At 40.0% G+C, this 18,870-nt stretch overlaps 1 protein-coding gene across 2 annotated transcripts in view; it reads left to right on the top strand.

The window, feature by feature from the left end:
• LOC101487267 (SH3 and cysteine-rich domain-containing protein 2) overlaps positions 1–17,620 on the top strand; it is a 79,797-nt gene extending 62,177 nt beyond the window's left edge. The window contains exons 5-12 of one of the 2 annotated variants that reach the window (XM_076883361.1): positions 5,366–5,450; positions 7,557–7,672; positions 8,476–8,545; positions 8,767–8,843; positions 8,954–9,042; positions 11,672–11,723; positions 14,460–14,597; positions 15,184–17,620. In XM_076883361.1, the coding sequence (XP_076739476.1) occupies positions 5,366–5,450; positions 7,557–7,672; positions 8,476–8,545; positions 8,767–8,843; positions 8,954–9,042; positions 11,672–11,723; positions 14,460–14,597; positions 15,184–15,282 (726 nt within the window). In that variant the 3' untranslated portion in view covers positions 15,283–17,620. The remainder of the gene's footprint in view (positions 1–5,365; positions 5,451–7,556; positions 7,673–8,475; positions 8,546–8,766; positions 8,844–8,953; positions 9,043–11,671; positions 11,724–14,459; positions 14,598–15,183) is intronic. The other variant, XM_076883362.1, reaches the window with a different exon arrangement.
• Positions 17,621–18,870: the final 1,250 nt, after the last annotated feature.

Raw genomic sequence — 18,870 nt, 5'->3', positions numbered from 1 at the left:
ATAGGAAACATAAAAAAGTAGCATTGGCTTTGTTTGTGTCTGGATTGCAAGAATAGAATGGCTACTTATTACTTCTCGTGTTCATTTTTGGCAAGAAAGCAAATATTTCAGTGATTCATTGAAATAAACGTGTTAACATACAGCCAAATGACACACCGACATGAGGCTCTGGGTAGTCCTGTGGAAAACTAAGTGTACTTAATAAACTGATAATCACCATAAAGCAGTTTAAAAGAAGTCTTGGCAGTTTGCTGGTCTGGAACATTCAGGTGGGTTTAAAACAAAGCTGCAATTTTTCAATGAGTGCAAATCCGGCAAATTCATTCTAAGAGAAATTTTAAAAAATCGGAAAAAAAAACCAAGCACTACATCTCAGACTCTATAGGCCTCAGTTAGCACATTAAATGTTCAACTCCATGACAGTATAATTAGAAAAAGACTGAACAAGTATGGCTTCTTTGGAAGATTGCCACAATTCTCTCTAAAATCAACATGGCAGCGTGGCTTATATTTGATATATTGGATATATCAGCACAAACCCACTATCAAGCATGGTGATGAACAGCTTGTTTTGTAGCCATTGAAGCCACCTGGGCACCTTGCAGTTATTGACTCAACCATGAACTCGCGCGTATATCAGTGTTCCAGAGTCAAACGTGAGGCCACTTGTCTGACTGAAATTAGGTCACGCAACAGAGCAATGATCCCAATGATCCCAAGCACAGCAGCAAATCTACAACAGAAATGCTGAAAAAGAAAAGAATGAAAGCATTCCAGTGGCCCATTCACAGCCCAGACCTTAAGGGAACCATAAGAAAGCTGTGCGCAAACAAATGCCCGCAAACCTCAATGAACTGAAGCAACACTGTAAAGAAGAGTGAGACAAAATTCTCCACATGGATGCGAGATACTAATAGAGTCATACGGAAAACAATTACTTCAAGTTATTGCTGCTTAAGGTGGTTCCACAAGCAATTGAATCATGGGCTCTACTTAGTTTTTCACAGGCCTGCATAGAGGCCCAGAGGGGCAATGAAACAACCTCCATATATGCAGTTTATTGCATCTCCTCATTGCTCTTACAGTTTTTTCTGAATGCTTAAACCCTAACTGTGATTCCTGTAGCACAATCTCTAAAACTATTCAGACTTATAGCAAAACCACTCACTGAGTTTGCAAAACTAAAAGCACAAAAACTGCTTTGCACTCAGTTTGCAATTTTGTAACACACACTTTGCAAAACTGTAGGCACAATTCACTGCACAACACTCAATTACCAAATTTCCAACACACTCCTAGCAAAAGTATACACATGTATGGCTATCATTAACACTAATTTGCCAACTGTCTGGCACACTTTCACATGTGAAAACTTTTTTAGATAATTCGTTCACTTTGCAATCAGCCTAAGCACTATAATACAGGTAAGCTGTGTGTGCGGAGTACAATGGAGGGAGCAGAAAGAGTGAGAAGTAGAGGAGGCCGAGGAAGAGGACGTGGAGGTGAAGAAGTAGGATGAAGAGGACGACAAGGACAAGGAGGAGCAAGAGGAAGACGAGGAGGAGGGAGAGGAAGATGAGGAGGGGGGAGAGGAAGGGCAGGAAGAGTAAGAAATAGAATTGCTGATGACATCAGAGCTACAATAGTGGACCATGTAATCAACCGTGGAATGACCCTGAGGGTAGCTGGCCAACAGGTCCAGCCTAACTCGAGCCGCTACACTGTAGCAAGTACCATAAGGACATCTTGAAATGAGAATTGGTTACAGTTTTTTCTGATTGCTTAAGCACATTTTTTGTAACTATTGGCTAATTTTGCAAAACTCTTCACACAAATAAGAAAACCTGTCACCCAATAATCAAAACATTGTAGTTCTCTTGCAAAAGCAAACACAGCTAGATTAACTCTTCACACCTTCGTAAAAATGGTGTTTCCGTATCAAACAGTACACACAGGCCATCATCTACTAAGCACACAATGCGCCAACTGCACACTGATGGTATGAATACAAAACACATCTGGCTTTTGCTTTCTCTGTGCACAAGGTAGGCTATGTCAGTTTGAGCTCATACTTCTCTCATAGATCCATAAGCATAGAGGGATCCAAACTTCAAGTACTGGTGTTTATTCAAACACATCAAAACAAACACAAGTGTTTATTTCCAAGTATAGGATTATTTGCAATCGCCATAATGACTATATGAGTTACTTGGTCTGCAGTGAACATGCTTCCTCTGCCCCCAGCATCTGGTCATCTAGCAATTCTGTAAAGTAACAATTTCAGTATTTTTACATCAATGGTATTGGTGTGTTTCTCATTGGCATATGGCAGTGCTACAAATCTTTGTGCGAAGTGACTGTACTGACCAATTCTCATTTCAAGATGTCCTTATGGTACTTGCTACAGTGTAGCGGCTCGAGTTAGGCTGGACCCGTTGGCCAGCTACCCTCAGGGTCATTCCACGGTTGATTACATGGTCCACTATTGTAGCTCTGATGTCATCAGCAATTCTATTTCTTACTCTTCCTGCCCTTCCTCTCCCCCCTCCTCATCTTCCTCTCCCTCCTCCTCGTCTTCCTCTTGCTCCTCCTTGTCCTTGTCGTCCTCTTCATCCTACTTCTTCACCTCCACGTCCTCTTCCTCGGCCTCCTCTACTTCTCACTCTTTCTGCTCCCTCCATTGTACTCCGCACACACAGCTTACCTGTATTATAGTGCTTAGGCTGATTGCAAAGTGAACTAATTATCTAAAAAAGTTTTCACATGTGAAAGTGTGCCAGACAGTTGGCAAATTAGTGTTAATGATAGCCATACATGTGTATACTTTTGCTAGGAGTGTGTTGGAAATTTGGTAATTGAGTGTTGTGCAGTGAATTGTGCCTACAGTTTTGCAAAGTGTGTGTTACAAAATTGCAAACTGAGTGCAAAGCAGTTTTTGTGCTTTTAGTTTTGCAAACTCAGTGAGTGGTTTTGCTATAAGTCTGAATAGTTTTAGAGATTGTGCTACAGGAATCACAGTTAGGGTTTAAGCATTCAGAAAAAACTGTAATACAGTCACTTCGCACAAAGATTTGTAGCACTGCCATATGCCAATGAGAAACACACCAATACCATTGATGTAAAAATACTGAAATTGTTACTTTACAGAACTGCTAGATGACCAGATGCTGGGGGCAGAGGAAGCATGTTCACTGCAGACCAAGTAACCCATAGAGTCATTATGGCGATTGCAAATAATCCTATACTTGGAAATAAACACTTGTGTTTGTTTTGATGTGTTTGAATAAACACCAGTACTTGAAGTTTGGATCCCTCTATGCTTATGGATCTATGAGAGAAGTATGAGCTCAAACTGACATAGCCTACCTTGTGCACAGAGAAAGCAAAAGCCAGATGTGTTTTGTATTCATACCATCAGTGTGCAGTTGGCGCATTGTGTGCTTAGTAGATGATGGCTTGTGTGTACTGTTTGATACGGAAACACCATTTTTACGAAGGTGTGAAGAGTTAATCTAGCTGTGTTTGCTTTTGCAAGAGAACTACAATGTTTTGATTATTGGGTGACAGGTTTTCTTATTTGTGTGAAGAGTTTTGCAAAATTAGCCAATAGTTACAAAAAATGTGCTTAAGCATTCAGAAAAAACTGTAATTAAAGCAGGAGAGTGCAAAGCTAGAGTGATCCGTAGGACTACAAGAGTCCCGTTACAGTTTTTTCTGATTGCCTACAGTTTTGCAAAGTGTGTGTTACAAAATTGCAAACTGAGTGCAAAGCAGTTTTTGTGCTTTTAGTTTTGCACACTCAGTGAGTGGTTTTGCTATAAGTCTGAATAGTTTTAGAGATTGTGCTACAGGAATCACAGTTAGGGTTTAAGCATTCAGAAAAAACTGTAACTGGAAATATGCAAGGTGTTCATGCTGTGGACCTCATTAACATAGAAGACATTTAGGGAAGGCCTTATTTTTCGAGTCATGTTGCAACATACTCGCACATTTGCAACAAAGAAGTGACTAAATGTGGAAATTGTTAAGAGGTTGACATTTTATTTTCTGATTTGTTATCTGATGTTCAGTTTCACAACTCCAATCATTGTTTTGTCATATTACCAACACACTTTGGATTACAAGCATGAATTGAAAACCTGACCACAAAACCCTGTGCACTCTGCAATTAATTTAATTTTTTTAATAGAATAGCTTTAGGTACAGCGTTAATGGGAAAGAAAAAAAAAACCCACAGATGAATCAGTATTGTATCACATCAAACACATTTATTACATCAACACACAGACTCACACGTATAAACACTGAAACACTCTTGACCTGCAGGCAGTCATTTTTGCTCACCATATGTGCAGTTTCAGTTAAATTGCTGAAAAAACACAGATGCATATGGCAGAAGGAAAAGTGCTGTTTTGAAGCTGTGAAGTGCTGATGCTACTGAAATAAAACAATTAATCATTGCACCATCCTTTTAGGGCCATCATTAGCAATGTTTAATTTTCTTTACTACTGCTTACATAAAGAGTATTTCGCACACTTGCGGCGTAACGGTTAGATGTTACAATGTGGATTTTTTTTTTGTTATCATGAAAAATGTCATATTATGACTGTTTGAAGGACAATGGTAGAAGGTGAGTATGATTCACTAGGCAGAAAATTGGGAGTGATTTCAGACACAGCTTTTGTGTTTATCCTCTAGTGTAAAGCAGAGGACATTAGCATGCAGCAGGAGGCGAGACCTTCTGAGAGCCACTTGGAAAATTTTAAGAGCGCTGTACTGAAGAGAGCTCAGTGCAGTTTGACAGCAGTGCACAAACAGAGAGGGGGAAAGGTAGGGGAATGATGAGGGCAGCGAAAGCTAAAATATCATCAGAGCACAATCTGGGTGTGTTTGTGGAGAACAAAGGTAGCCACTTATTGCCTTTGATCCGCTGAGTGTTTCTCTCTTCAACATAATATGACAAAGTGAGTGGCTCATTTGCAAGTCAAGGCAAAGACAAACCGATATCTCAGCTGAAACTCTCACTGTGCTTAATTCGGTGTGAAATTGCAGTCGTGCTGACACATACACACGGAGAATCACATGTCCGTGTCTGTGTCTAAGTCATGCGGCCACAAGTAGTGGTTGAGTGAATTTATTGTTCATGATTAGCAGCAGAGAGAGCTCATACGTGGCTTTGCTTATTTTGTTCTTTCCTGGAGCAAGTGAGCCCAGTTAATTGTTTCACTTACATTTTGTACGTGTTCTGTATGAATGCTCAAATAGCACTACAAAGAGATATATGTTGAGCTATGTGTTGAGTCTATAAACAAGAAGTTATGGCAGCTTATAAAATCCCTTGTGCTCTGTTCTCCCCTCCATTAGTCGGGAGCATTCAAGCGAAACTTCAGCTCGCCGATGCTCGTCAATGACCAGTTGGCTGTCGTCAAGGAAGTTCAGCCAAGCCAAGGTGAGCGCAGTCCGAGTGTGCATGTGGTTGTATGAATGAATCCGCTGGTTGGGTTTGCTTGTGTCCCTGTGCTTTTGTTTCGTGACGTTGCTCTTGTCCAGCCTTTTGGGTTTTACTTTTCGATTTTTCTATTTTTTTTTTTTTTTGCACTTTTGCTTGTAATGTAATAAAAAACAGAAATGTCTTCACCTCACCTGGCAACGGACGAATGTGAAGTGGAAAAAGATAAAGAGAAGGAGACAAATTCAGTTTCACTTGGAGGTGATGGACCGTCTCTACGCTGAAAGTATGTGAATAAATATTTATAAGTTCTAATGTTTATGTTTTTATATCTCTGTTTATGAGTTGTGCTGTATATCCTTGGACTGGTGAAGAGGATTAATTTATTAGATAGGCACCACAGTTGCATGTTTAAAAATTCATAAACATTGAAATGCTGCCCACTTTTTTGATTGATGGTAACCCCAAATTCACAAACATCCACCTTATTTCATTCAGCAAATGCTGGGAATAAATTTCAAAGAAAATTATATTTTTAATCAGTTTTCAGGTCAGTGTTTGTCCGCTCAAGGCCAAATCATAGTGGTACGAGTTGCTTTTACAACCACTGGACCAAAGTGCTTAAATTTGTTCTTCCTTTTATGGTCACCGCTGAAATGCAGCTTCATTTTTCTTTGTCATACCTTTGGAAGAACACCTTTGAACGTGACACAGTCATCTGCCGTAATGCATGACTCACATCAGGGTCGGCGCCCCATGCTGTCACTTGCTTGTAGTACTCATGAGTCAGGGTACAATGAACCTACAACTCCATCATCACCTCGAGCTCAGCACCATGATGCCTGGGACTTTGCCAGGGCCAGCTGAGAGTGCAACCTGCCAAGCTCACAATCACACATTACACAGTGTGCTCATAATTATGCTAACAAAAGGCTTGGTAAAATGTTTACACACATTCATATCAGACAACAGTTTTCATTTTGTATTTACTCACAGACCCCCTTAATTTCCCATCAAGTACCTCCTGGCCACAATTTACTGTTCTCATATTAAACCTCATTTATGAGTCTGCTAGTTGCGGGAACTTAATGGTCTACGTTGCAGTCTTGCAGTGATGATTCATATGTGATGAATGTGAAAAGGATTTCTCTGTTTAAATGTTAAGGTTAAATCTGCCAAAGAGAACCTGATACTGATGATATTCTCGGGTCAGAATGTTATCAGTTAACTGATAATTAACAACATTATAATAAAAACAGACCTGAAGCTACTTTACATAAAAACTCTCCTTCCAGTCTCAAAAGAAACCTTAAGGATCTAAAAAAAAATAATTATTTATATGGAGCAGTGGAGTGTAGAGTCTCTAAGCTTGGCTTCCCATCCCATCATTTACTCATCTGCAATTAACTTCTCTCTGCAGAAATACCTTCTTCAGTCAGTGTAATGAGCTTTATCGACTCTAAATACCTGACTTAATCATACTAAATAACACATTGCTGCACAATTTCTTCTGTATACAGAAGAAATGACTTTAGTATGAAACTACAGGTGATTTCAACTCCATCCTGCACAGGCACACGCACACTGAGACACATCTGGCCCTGCAGCAAAATCCCTCTACCCTCCTTCTGTTGAGCTGGATGGGGAAAGAGCTGAAAAATCTAATTCCCAACTTCAGAAATAGTGTGATAGCACCCAAGCACTGCTGTCTACATGAAATGCAGCAGCGAAGACTTTCAGAAGATTTCCATATTTTACATTTCGTCTCTTATTCCCTTTCTACTCTTTCTACAGTTTCACATCTGTTAAAGCTATTAAACTAAGACACATCTCTTGCCACTAAGTTAAATAAATCAAAGCATGTTAATTCATTGGAATGTCTTCATTTTCTTTTGAATTTTTGGCTGCTGTCCTCGCAGATCTAAAGTAGGCCACTTTGGTTCAGGACTGACTGTGTTACAGCAGTTATATTTAAACCCCTTGGTTCCTCCAGATTGGCACAGGCACAATAGTCATGATGTACAGTGTAATCTCAGCGTGTAGCCCTGATTGTAGTGTGTCCAAAGTCTTTTAGTGAATAATTTACGTGTCTGTGTGTGGTTTCAGAGGCACCGCGGATGCGAGTAGACCCTGTGTATGCCGCCTTGCGCTACGGGACGTCCTTGGCACAGATGAGTCGCTCCAGTTTTGGCAGTTTGTCAGAATCACCAACGCGCAGCTTGGTATGACATCATAGGCCTGTGGGTGGGGGTAGAGGACAGTTCAGTCCCGTGTGTTTGACACAATAAACAACACTGGTCCGTTAGCTAACTTACTTATTATATTAAGAGAACTGACAGTGACATTCCCTTGTTAAGCCATATTTTGTAAAGGGTGCATATGTTTTTTTTTTATTGAATTATTAAGAGTTAATACATTTAAGAATGCTTTAGATTCAGATTTATTAGGTATTATCAGAACAGCCATTAAATTGGAAGAAAATCTTTACCATAACAATATTCTTGTCTTCTTAGCTACCTTTTTTAGTCATAATATAAACATGGAGACTAATTCAAAAAGCTCTCCGAATCCTCTGAAAAACAGCTGCAAGCCATCTAAATCAAACTTGTAAACCCTGAATAAATGTTGCGATATCGGAAAGTAACAGTTCAGCTACAAATATTTGAGACTGATCTGTGTACAGCTTATAAGCAGCAAATATGAAGCAACAGCCAAGAGATGTTTACTGCTGCTCAACATTGGACCAAACACCTCGCCTCACCAAAATGTTGCAAAATGTTGTCTGTTTATACACGTTTGAGACTGATAGAAAGCTTCTCATCTAACTTCTCCACTGAAAAGAATGTGCATGCTTGCTAAAATGTAAAATGTTCACATTTTGTGAACCGCAGGTATCTCTGAAACCTGTTGAATACATGAACTTCCAGCATACTGACTGACAACAAGGTCACCCACTATCAAATGCATCCTCTCTGGCCTCCTGGTGCTGATATTTTATTGCTTCCTCTCTATGTTCTTATTTGAGGGTGAGGGAGGAGAGGAGAGGCAACAGAGACAGTCCAGCATGGAGGAAGAATTAACTCAGGAGACAGGGGGTAAAGACGTCTCTGTGTCTGTGCCTTGATGTATGTGGATATGCACATGCGCTGCATGCCCTTGCCTATGTGTGTCTATGCAGATGTTGTGTCGCGCATAACTTTCTGTGCGTGAGAGAGAATTACTGTGGCTGCTTGTAAAAAAACAAAAACAAAAACAATAAAACGAGTGCTTATGTGTGTGATTAGCGACTTTTAAGACATTTTCTCGCTGATTCCAGATGATCCTATCCCCGAGCCAGAGATCGAAAAGGAGGTAGACGAGAGCAGCGAACAAACTCAGACTGCAGAGGAGAAGGTACCGCTTTGTCTAATCCACCTGTACATACTTTCATCCCTTGTTGCTCTATTCCTCAAGCGTGTATTTCTGTCTCACTGCCTCCCCTTCCTGCATCTCCCTGTAACCAGGTGCCCAAGCGCATTGAAGTCCACTCTATCCACACCTATGTAGCGCTCTACAAGTTTCTGCCTCAGGAACCAAATGACCTGGAACTACAGTGAGTAAAAGCAAAACAACCTGACTATGTGCAAGGATTTTTATAGCTATATGCGTGTGCATGTCCAGGAGTGCTTGTGTGCAATTGCTTTTTTTAGCATTGCGTGTGCAAATATGGTCGGTTTTTGTTCGTGTTTTGCCCCGGCTGTTGTTCCTGCAGGATGAAAATGTCCCCACCATCTGCAAAGGACGGTGCCGGGGCGCCCTTAAGGACGACTAATTATAAACTCAAAGCCCATCCCTGTCCCCACGCAGAACTAGTGACTGAGCTGTGTTCCCAGCAGGGAAGGGGATAAAGACACTGAACAACTGAGAGATGAAAGGGAGGACATGCATGAGAGGAAATGGCATAGAGCGGAAGATTATCAGAGAGAGAAAGAGAGAAAACAGATGGAGAAAGCAGAGCACTGTTGTCAAAGTTAAAGCCCAAATACAAGAAAGTAAGATCAGACCATTGTGGATGGCAGAAGTCAAAACATGTACCATATTCCAGACAGGTCGATTTTAACAAACCAGTACATGGATATGAATTCTGCAAAAATTATTATCAGAAATTTGATAGTTTAATCACCTAAAAAAAAGATAATTTTTATGTGGGCAGAATCTCAGTTATCTAATCAGTGTGTATTATATTTGTAGTGATGATGAGTATAGGTGGTTTGACTATAATGGCTCACAAACACACAGCTTACATGAGAATGAGTGGGTTTGGGGGGATTTACATTTATTTGGATTTGATTTGTAAGGACTGACAACCTGTCCATGATGTACCCCGCCACTTTCCCACTTTCAGCCAGGATGTGCTCCACCCCAGCTGGTTTCAACCATTTTAGGATAAGTGGTTAAGACAGATGAGGTCAGACAGTAGTCTCCACGGATTATGATGTTTACAGATGACATTGTGATCTGTAGTAAGAGTAGGGAGGAGGAGAAAGACAGAGGTAGAGAGGTAGAGGTATGATCCGGAGATAAGGAAGACAGAATATCTGTGTGAATTAGAGGGAAGTAGTGAAGGTGGATGAGTTTAAATACCTAGAGTTAACCATCCAAAGTCATGGACAGTGGACAAGAGAGGTGAAAAAGAGAGTTCAAGAAGCGGGAGTGGGTGTAGACAAGTGTCAGGAGGGATTTGTGACAGACAGATAGCAGCAAGAGTGAACCTGTTGTGATGTATAGTTTTGAGAGAGAGAGAAAAAAAAAGCTGTAGGTGGCAAAGTTGAAGATAACATTTTTGTTTGGACTGAATGGAGGGAAAATTATCAGAGTATATCAGAGGGAACGCTCAGGTTGAGCAGTTTGGAGACAAGGTTGAGAGGGTTTGAACAGAGAAGAAAAACAGCATATTGGTTATATTGGACCAAGGATTTTGAATATGGAGCTGTCAGGCACGAGGGAAAGAGGAAGACTAAAGAGAAGGTTTATGGTTGTAGTGATGGAGAGATGGAGGCAGATGACCCGCTGTGGCATCTTCTCAAGGGAGAGGTTGAAAGAAAATGAAAAGATGGACAGAAATGGATGGAATTTAGATAACATTTGTACTTATTACAATGATAATACATATGTAGTGGCTTGCGTTTCATCTCTGAGTAGCTTTTTTCATAGATTTCTTTGAGACTGAATAGCAGCTAATCTCACCACTAGGCATTGTGAGGATTTTTACAAAGAAACCTATCTGCTCTTTCTGATGCCCTCCATATTGTCAGGAAATATTGTACATGTAAAATATAGTATTTAAAAATTGAAATAGCAACAGTAAAGGTATAAAAATACTAGCATTGTTAAGTTAGAACCACTATCCACTATCTATTACTACCAGGAAACTGCTAAAGTTGTCTAATTCTGCTGTTAGAAATATACAATATAGATATAAATGCTTAGTTAGATAGACAATATAGGGCACGAAAACCTTTATAAAAGATGCATTTAAATATTTAACTGCGCTCCTTTGAGACGCTGCATGAGCAGAATTGTACCAGTCACCTAAGAAATATGACTCACATGGTAGTGTGTGTGTGTGTGTGTGTGTGTGTGTGTGTGTGTGTGTGTGTGTGTGTGTGTGTGTGTGTGTGTGTGTGTGTGTGTGTGTGTGTGTGTGTGTGTGTGTGTACCATGATCATATAGGGCAGCTGTGAATGCAGACATCCGGGAGACAGAATGCACCGAAATGCAATTGGGACAGCTTCTCCCTGTATATCTAGGACAGTGGGCATACTGTGTATGTGTAGAGAAGTCTCATCAAAAATTGGTAGCATCATTAGTATGCAGGCCAGGCTGGCTGCAGATCGGGCCTAGCCTTCATTGCTGCAGCAGACACTATAGAGTTATATTTCATGTAGACCTCATGACTTTGTTTTCAGCTGTTCTGTCACCTCTACAGCGAGACACAAAGACTCACCCAAATTTTAACCTCCACAATGTTGCTACCACGGGTACACTACAGCTTTCTGTGGCAGTTAGATAACTGTAATATTTTGTGCTTGCAATCAGCTCTCCTTTCTTCCCCCCTACTCCGTTGCCTTTCCCATCATGTTTCCCTCTATTGTCTCCCTGTCTCTTTTTCCTCTCCACCCCAATTACCTCCCTTCTCATGCCCTTTTTTCCCATCTTCTCTCTTGTCTTATCTCTTTTAGTCCTGGTGATCGGGTGCAGGTCACTGACGACTCTAATGAGGAGTGGTGGAAGGTGGGTAATAAATCATTTGCAAACATCTGTGTGTGCTAGTTGGTGCATACCTGGTGATGTTGGTGTGCGCTGTGTTTTATTTTCCCCAAGTTCTCAGAAGTGTGTGTGTGTTTATGTGTGTGCACATGCATTCATACTGCACATGTGTTAAATTAGGTCTTTAAACCAAGCTTTTAATGCAAAACACCTGCTCCATTTTTGCCTGTCGCAAACATGTAAGGAGCCACAGACAAAAATAGAACATAATTTCCTCTGAAAATTACCAAAAGAGTTTAACATAATGAACTTGGCTACTGTTGCAGTCGCGTAGAGGCCCTTATTGAGTCTGTAATGAGCTTCACTAACTCCCAATGGAAATAAATGTGCATTTGTGTGTGCGCCCGTGTGTTTCAGTTCACGAAGAAGGAAAACGCATCCAGAGTGCAGATTTAGCGTACACTCTGTGAGCATAGTTTTTGCTTGAACTTACGTAACCCAAAGCGGAGCAGCACATCAACATATTCATTCCAAGAAACCTTTAAATTATGTATAATCTGTGAATCATCTGTTCATTACTAATGTATAGTTTGTGAATCACTTCAATAAACACATCAACACCTGAGGCAGAGGGTGTTAAACTGTGAAACATTGCTGCATAATGAGGTATGCCCAGTTATCACTGGCAAGAAAGGGATGAAATCTGTTGTTTATGTGTGCGCACCTGGAAAACAAATGTTTCATCTTTTTTTATACAAACAGCAAAAATGGGATGATTTGCCACTACATGAGGTAAAATTTTAATTTAGAAAGTGTTGTTTCTCTCATTTCTGTTTATGATGGTATAACAATAAAGGTGCCTGCTCAATTATACTACTAAATAACTAAAAGTTCATTTGGGCTTTGCTGTTATGAGATGGAAGCGATAGATATGAAAGTGTTCAGTTCTTATCAGTCAGTCTTCACTGAAAAACTGTTTAAAACTAGTATGAATGAATATTTGGTGCCAAATTACTCATTTTGGGGGGACTTTACTTTAAAAAGACTTTAACAATATACTGTCTGCCTTCTACTGGATAGTTACTGCAGTGAATAATGCGTTTCTGGCAACAGTTTTTTGGCAACAAAGATGTTACTTTGTTTCAAGAAGACAAGAAAAACAACTAAGGATATTGCTGAAACTACTAAAAGTGGGTTGAGAACTGTCCAATGCATTATTAAAACCAACTATCATCCAAGGAAGAGATGTGGTTGGAAAAAAACCTTGAACGATCGTGGTCAGAGGTCACTTAGACGTTTGGTGAACTCAAATAAAGATCAACAGTACATCTCATGGCTATATTTAATAGCAAAAGTAATTGCAATTCCACATGCATAATACGAAGAGAATTCAAGGGATTGGCACTAAATAGCAGCCCTAGGAAAACCACTTACCAGAGCTAATCAGGAAAAAAAAGGCTTCAATTTGCTAGAGAATAAAAAGATTGAGTTCAGCAATGGAAAAGGGTCATGTGGTTTGACTTCAGGTTGACCCTGTTCCAGACTGATGGGTGCATCAAGGTAATAAGAGAGGTGGATGTAGTGATGCATCCATCATGTATAGTGTCTACCAGACAAGCCTGTTAGGTCAGCATTAATAGCTAGGGTTGCTTCAGTTGGTCAGGTCTAGGTACAGCAGTTTTAAGTGTCCAGAAGGTCAGCTGACTCCCTGAATATACTGAACGAGCAGGTATTTCAATGGATTTTTCCATGTGATGAACTACATGGGCCTAATCCAAGATTATAATGCCAGGATTCATGGGATTCCAAGTGTGAAAACGCATGGATTTTCACACATGGATTGGTCACCAAAGAGACCAGACTTTAACCCCACGGAGCATCTTTGGGATGTTCTGGAGAATACTTTAGACAGAAATCCAACTCTCCCGTCATCAATACACCGTTCTGGATGGAAATAGATATTGTGACACTGCATGGCTTTATTAAAATGATGCCAGAGCGAATACGTGCTGTCATCTCTATATCTGTGGGTAGTCTGTGTATTTATTTTTAATATTTATATAGAGACGTATAATTATATGTACTGTAAATATCATACATTCTATATCTGCATTACTGTTTGTTTTTGGGTTTTTTGCACGACACTATCACAGATTCCTTGTTTTTTACAAAGTGATTCTAATTCTGATCAAAGCTAAAGCTAAATGTGGTTCAATGACATATTAGAGCATTAGACTTTGGGGGTTTTTGGCCAGGCAGTTTATTATATAGAGCAGGGGTAGGGAACGTTAGTCCTCGAGAGCCGGTGTCCTGCAGGTTTTAGATCTCACCCTGGGTCACCACACCTGAATCAAATGATTAGTTCATTACCAGCCTCTGGAGAACTTCAAGGCATGTTGAGGAGCTAATTTAGCCATTTAAATTAGCTGTGTTGGATCAAGGACACATCTAAAACCTGCAGGACACCGACTCTTGAGGCCTGGAGTTCGAGACCCCTGATATAGAGATTTCCAACAATCCTCTTTTAAGATTGAACTTGACAACAGTGGAGCAGTAAAACTCCAGATTTTCCATCAGAAAAACAATCAAGTTGGATTGTCAGCTAACAATTTGGGTTGAGTGCAGTCTGGTGGGCCAGTAAGCGCAGATCAGGCTATCATTGCGCAATCTCATTAACTAGATCTAAAGAATCTGTGACAGCTATCTTGGCATCCAGATACAGTTTAAATGCTGACTGAACTGTTTTGGTTCATTCCTCAGGGTAAATGTGGGGACAAAGTTGGTTTTTTCCCTGCCAACTTTGTGCAAAGGGTCCGACCCGGAGAGAGAGTGTGGCGGGTTATTCAGGGCAATCCCGGCAACCGAGAGAGAGGACACATGGCTGTGAGGGAATCCCAGGTATACTAATGGTGGAATACTGGTTTGAGACTTAATTTATTTTTGTTGATAGCTTCACCGTTTTTTCATTGTAACCATCAAAAGGCTATTATGGCAACCCAGCATACACTGATGATAGGATTCCAATTCTCAATTCATGAAACCTGTCCTGTGAAGGGTTTCAAGGGACTGAAGCCAAATCCAGTACACGCTGTGTGAGAAGTGGGGTGCATCCTGGTTAGAGAGCGATCAAAGGATTGGCACCAGCATTATCTATGTCTGTTTGTCTTTGCTATGAATAAGGCTCATCATTTCCAGATTGTATAGACCGTTAGAAAGAAAACCCACATTGTTTTTTGACCTTCAGGGTCACATTCAATCAGTTTTCATCCACTGATTTTTATTCATATACACACAAAGAGAAAATTCATAGTGCTTAGTCACAAGTAAAAAACCTGTAGGCAGTTTACACAATAACTTTCAGATTTTTTTAAGGTCTGTTATTATTTGTTCTTTTAAAAACAGTTTTTATATTGGTAAAAATAATCTTTTATTCTAGTTTCCTCTTAGAAAACAAAGCATCTTATTTTCTGTTTCCTGCTTTTAGATTTGTGTGGGGAAACGAGAAGAGGGTGAGGTGTTTCTAAAGCTGAGCAGTGGAAAGAAGAAAGGGCTGGTCCCAGCTGATTCCATAGAGGAGATTTGAACCTTTGTGCACAGACCACCATCTTTCCACATCTACTTTCCCCAGGGATACACCCATTTTAAAACTACCCCTCTTCTGCCTCATTCCCCTGGCTAAACAACTGCTCCAGCTTCTCCAACTGGTCAGCCAAACACAGAAAAACTAAAAACATAATACACACTTCTGCAAGGATCTGGAACCACAGCCCCTCATAAACACATGGTTTCCAGCTCAGCTGGTTGATTGTAAGCCTTTAATGGAGGGGGCAGTTATGCAATTGCCCTGCTCTAGTTCTCTTGTAGGTTTATCTTTTCAAAGCCAATAAATCGATGTTTAGTAGACAAGGGTGGTCAAAAATGCTTTAAAATGTCTGCTGGATGCCAGCTCAGATTTAGTTTTTCCTCATCAAAAAGACGTCTACCAGCGTGGGAGGAGGCTGAATCCTGTCATGGGAACATGATGCTTCTATCAGTGTCCTTTTCTTGTTTCTACCCACTCCGTGTGTCTCATTCCTATCTGCTAATTTCAGGGTCTCTGCCCTGGGGACTGATATCAGCTTCGTGTAGACTGCTACAACAATAGGCACTTGCCAAGAACAACCACTGCCAGCTATGGAAAGCTACTGCCATTTAGACAGACGGCAGGATAGGATGAGAGGAATACACCAGATCTGAAAATTGTCTGTAGTTTCTGGCTGAGTTACGACTGCACTCAATGATTTGAGAGTGCAAAAAGAAGAGGTTTTTCACACAAAAATCAAAAACTGATTCTTTTCATTATGAAATGACAATTAAAGTATGCTATAAAAATTGTCCAGCATCTTTTAATTTCTGGTATGAAAGTCTGTCAAACCCTGTGATCATCACTATCTACCCAAAGACTCAGAGTTTACCTTTTCGACTATCCTTAAAACAAAAACATGAACTCCCAGGAATTGCCTGAAAATTGTTCCTTTCTTTTAAGTAAAATTTTATAGATTATTATGTCTGTCCACTTTTGAGACACAGCTGTGTTTGTCTACCGTCCTTATTCTGTTGTGTTACTATTTTACAAACAGATGAGGTAAAAGAAATCAAAGCTAAAAGGGAGGCAAATCTCTTTAGGAAGACTAGGGGGGTTGTTTGGGAGCTTGTCGTGAGCACTGAGGAAGAAAAATGTCAACATCTACCAAGTTTAGAAGTTACAAGTGGCAGAAGGTGTTCTGCTGTTTTTCGCATGAAAGACCTCGGTGGGCATAAACCCGCCGGTTTCTGCAGGGACCTGCTGAAGAGCCTCAGTGGGATGTTGCAAGCGTTGCCCAGAATTTTAACATGTTCACTAGAGCTTGAAACAAGAGGAAAAAAACTGTAGGCAGTCTGCCTGAAAAACAACAGCACAATGGGGTTCCTTCTGACCATGACAAGGAGTTTCACTGACAGCTTAGAGGGACACAGGAAAACAGGAGGAGTAGGAGGCTGTGCAGTGAAAGGGATGACACGAGTGCTGAACCGTTATGAGTCAGTGTACATGCAGGTAGTGTTATACCCATGGGTGCACGAGTCATCATTGATCAAATGTCAGCCTGTCATCTCCATCTTCCACTCCCCGTTTGGCCTCCTTTGTCCTTATATTATTGATGTGACTGGTCAGTTCTGACGTAAAGTCAAGCCATTTTTTAATACCAGTACATTTCGGATTGCTTAGAGTTCTACGCACTAAGTCATTATTTATTTAAAATCTTCTTCTTTTTTTAAAAAGTCCTTGTCCCTGAGTTTGTGTGTGGAAAATCAGGAATGTGAAAGAAATCTAGAACTGAAGGACAGATTGCATCATTTGAATAATAAATTAAAGCACATTTTAGTTCACCCATCCTTTTCAGAGCACAAGGATCTAGCTGATTCCTTTTAGTCTGCATTTTTTGTGGAAGCCTTTAGAAGCTGTGATTTTTTTCCTTTAAAAACTTCTCTTGTCATCACGGGAGTAGCACTTTATTTTGAGTCATTTGAATAAGCTGTAATTTTGTAGATGTGTCTCCTTGATAGTAATACTGTAGATGTTGTATTTAAAAATACTTCAACTGCAACTTCAATTCACCATGAAGTACTTCAGCTGGTGGACTTACGGTTTGTCCTTGTTGGCAGAGAGACAGCAGCATAAACAATACCACACTCCTGAAAACATATTCCAGGGGGAATGTGTTGTCACAGCATAACTGGAAGTTTGATTTTACTCATCTAAAAATGTGCTATCATGAATTATGTCTAATTTCACGTAGCATCTACTGTTTACACCTTAAAGACTTCAAAATGTTAAGTATGTGTTTGGATGTTTCCCAGATTCGTTGGTTGGCCGCGTACCTCAATAAAACATCTTTACAAAACCTGGTCTGCCTGTTTTATGCATGAAGTCTGTAACATGCTTTGCACAGTGAAATATTAAGGATATTCCACAGGAGTTGACAGCTGATCATTTACACGTCCACATGACAAATGCATGTAGCTTTTGCTGTTTTTCTATATCTCTATTCAGTCTTTTTTAGCTTAGAGAGAGCACAGAACTCCTAAACGAGGCCACTTTAATGACAAGTTTCATTGGCATCCATGCATAATGCACCATCCTGCAGCCACAAATACACTGCTGTGCAAAGAGGAATGCCGAAATGATGCTCCAAACAACCGCAATATAAATAGCACATAACGGCACTGCTGGAGGAAGTGGAACTCAGCCTTGTTTATTCAATCACAGACAACTGCATAAATCAGAGGGCAAATGATGGCATTTCTTGCAGATAAATCAAGGAAAATGATGCAGGTTTTTAACTTTTTCTGATTTGGTGTTATTTAGGGGGAAAAAATTTAGTTTCCCATTAATCACACACTCACTCACTTATGAAATTTGTTTGTCTGCATAGCAAGTTCAAACAGTTTCGGTGCTAGCTGAGCAACATTTGGGTTCATTTTAGTGTGTCACAGCATAATGCAGGATTCATACTGTTTTGTTTTTTTTTAACAATATGTTTTTTCTAGTAAGCATTGCATTTAATTAGATAAATGTAGTTCATATGTGTTTTATTATTCAATAATGCCCAAGCACTTTGCTCTCTTTATCGTTATTTACAGCAATGAACTGCCTGAAAAATGATGAAATTAAGACTAGCGAAAATCTATTAATTTTACAGGTCTTATATATGGGGAGAGTTAAAACAGCTCCATAGGAACCCATACAAAAATGACGCAAAGGAGCCGCACTCCTGTGTTTAATGTAGATTTATGAAATTTGGCACAACCATGTAACACCCTGTGATATTTTTTAAAAATCCTCTTGCGGCCATGCCCTAAACCCAATAAAAATTCTATAATTTCCAAATTAAGGTGACAGTTTAGTAGTTTTTAACCATTTTGGGGCATTACATTGGAATTTGAGAGAATCCTCTCTGAGAGTCTTTTTTTGGGGGGTGCTGAAAGACATGTTCATGGTGACACATGAAGTTTCTGCCAGTTTTGGGTCTACAATGTAGCACCACTTAGTGGGAACAGGGAATGGTATGTTTTGTTCTCCTAACATAATAATCACATCTACATCTGAATAAACCTTAGATGTTGATGTTGCTTACTTTTAAAAGTAAAAGAG

The sequence above is a fragment of the Maylandia zebra genome, linkage group LG4 (genome assembly GCF_041146795.1).
Source record: "Maylandia zebra isolate NMK-2024a linkage group LG4, Mzebra_GT3a, whole genome shotgun sequence".
Lineage (NCBI taxonomy): Eukaryota > Metazoa > Chordata > Actinopteri > Cichliformes > Cichlidae > Maylandia > Maylandia zebra.
This window is presented reverse-complemented; position numbering and strand designations above follow the sequence as displayed.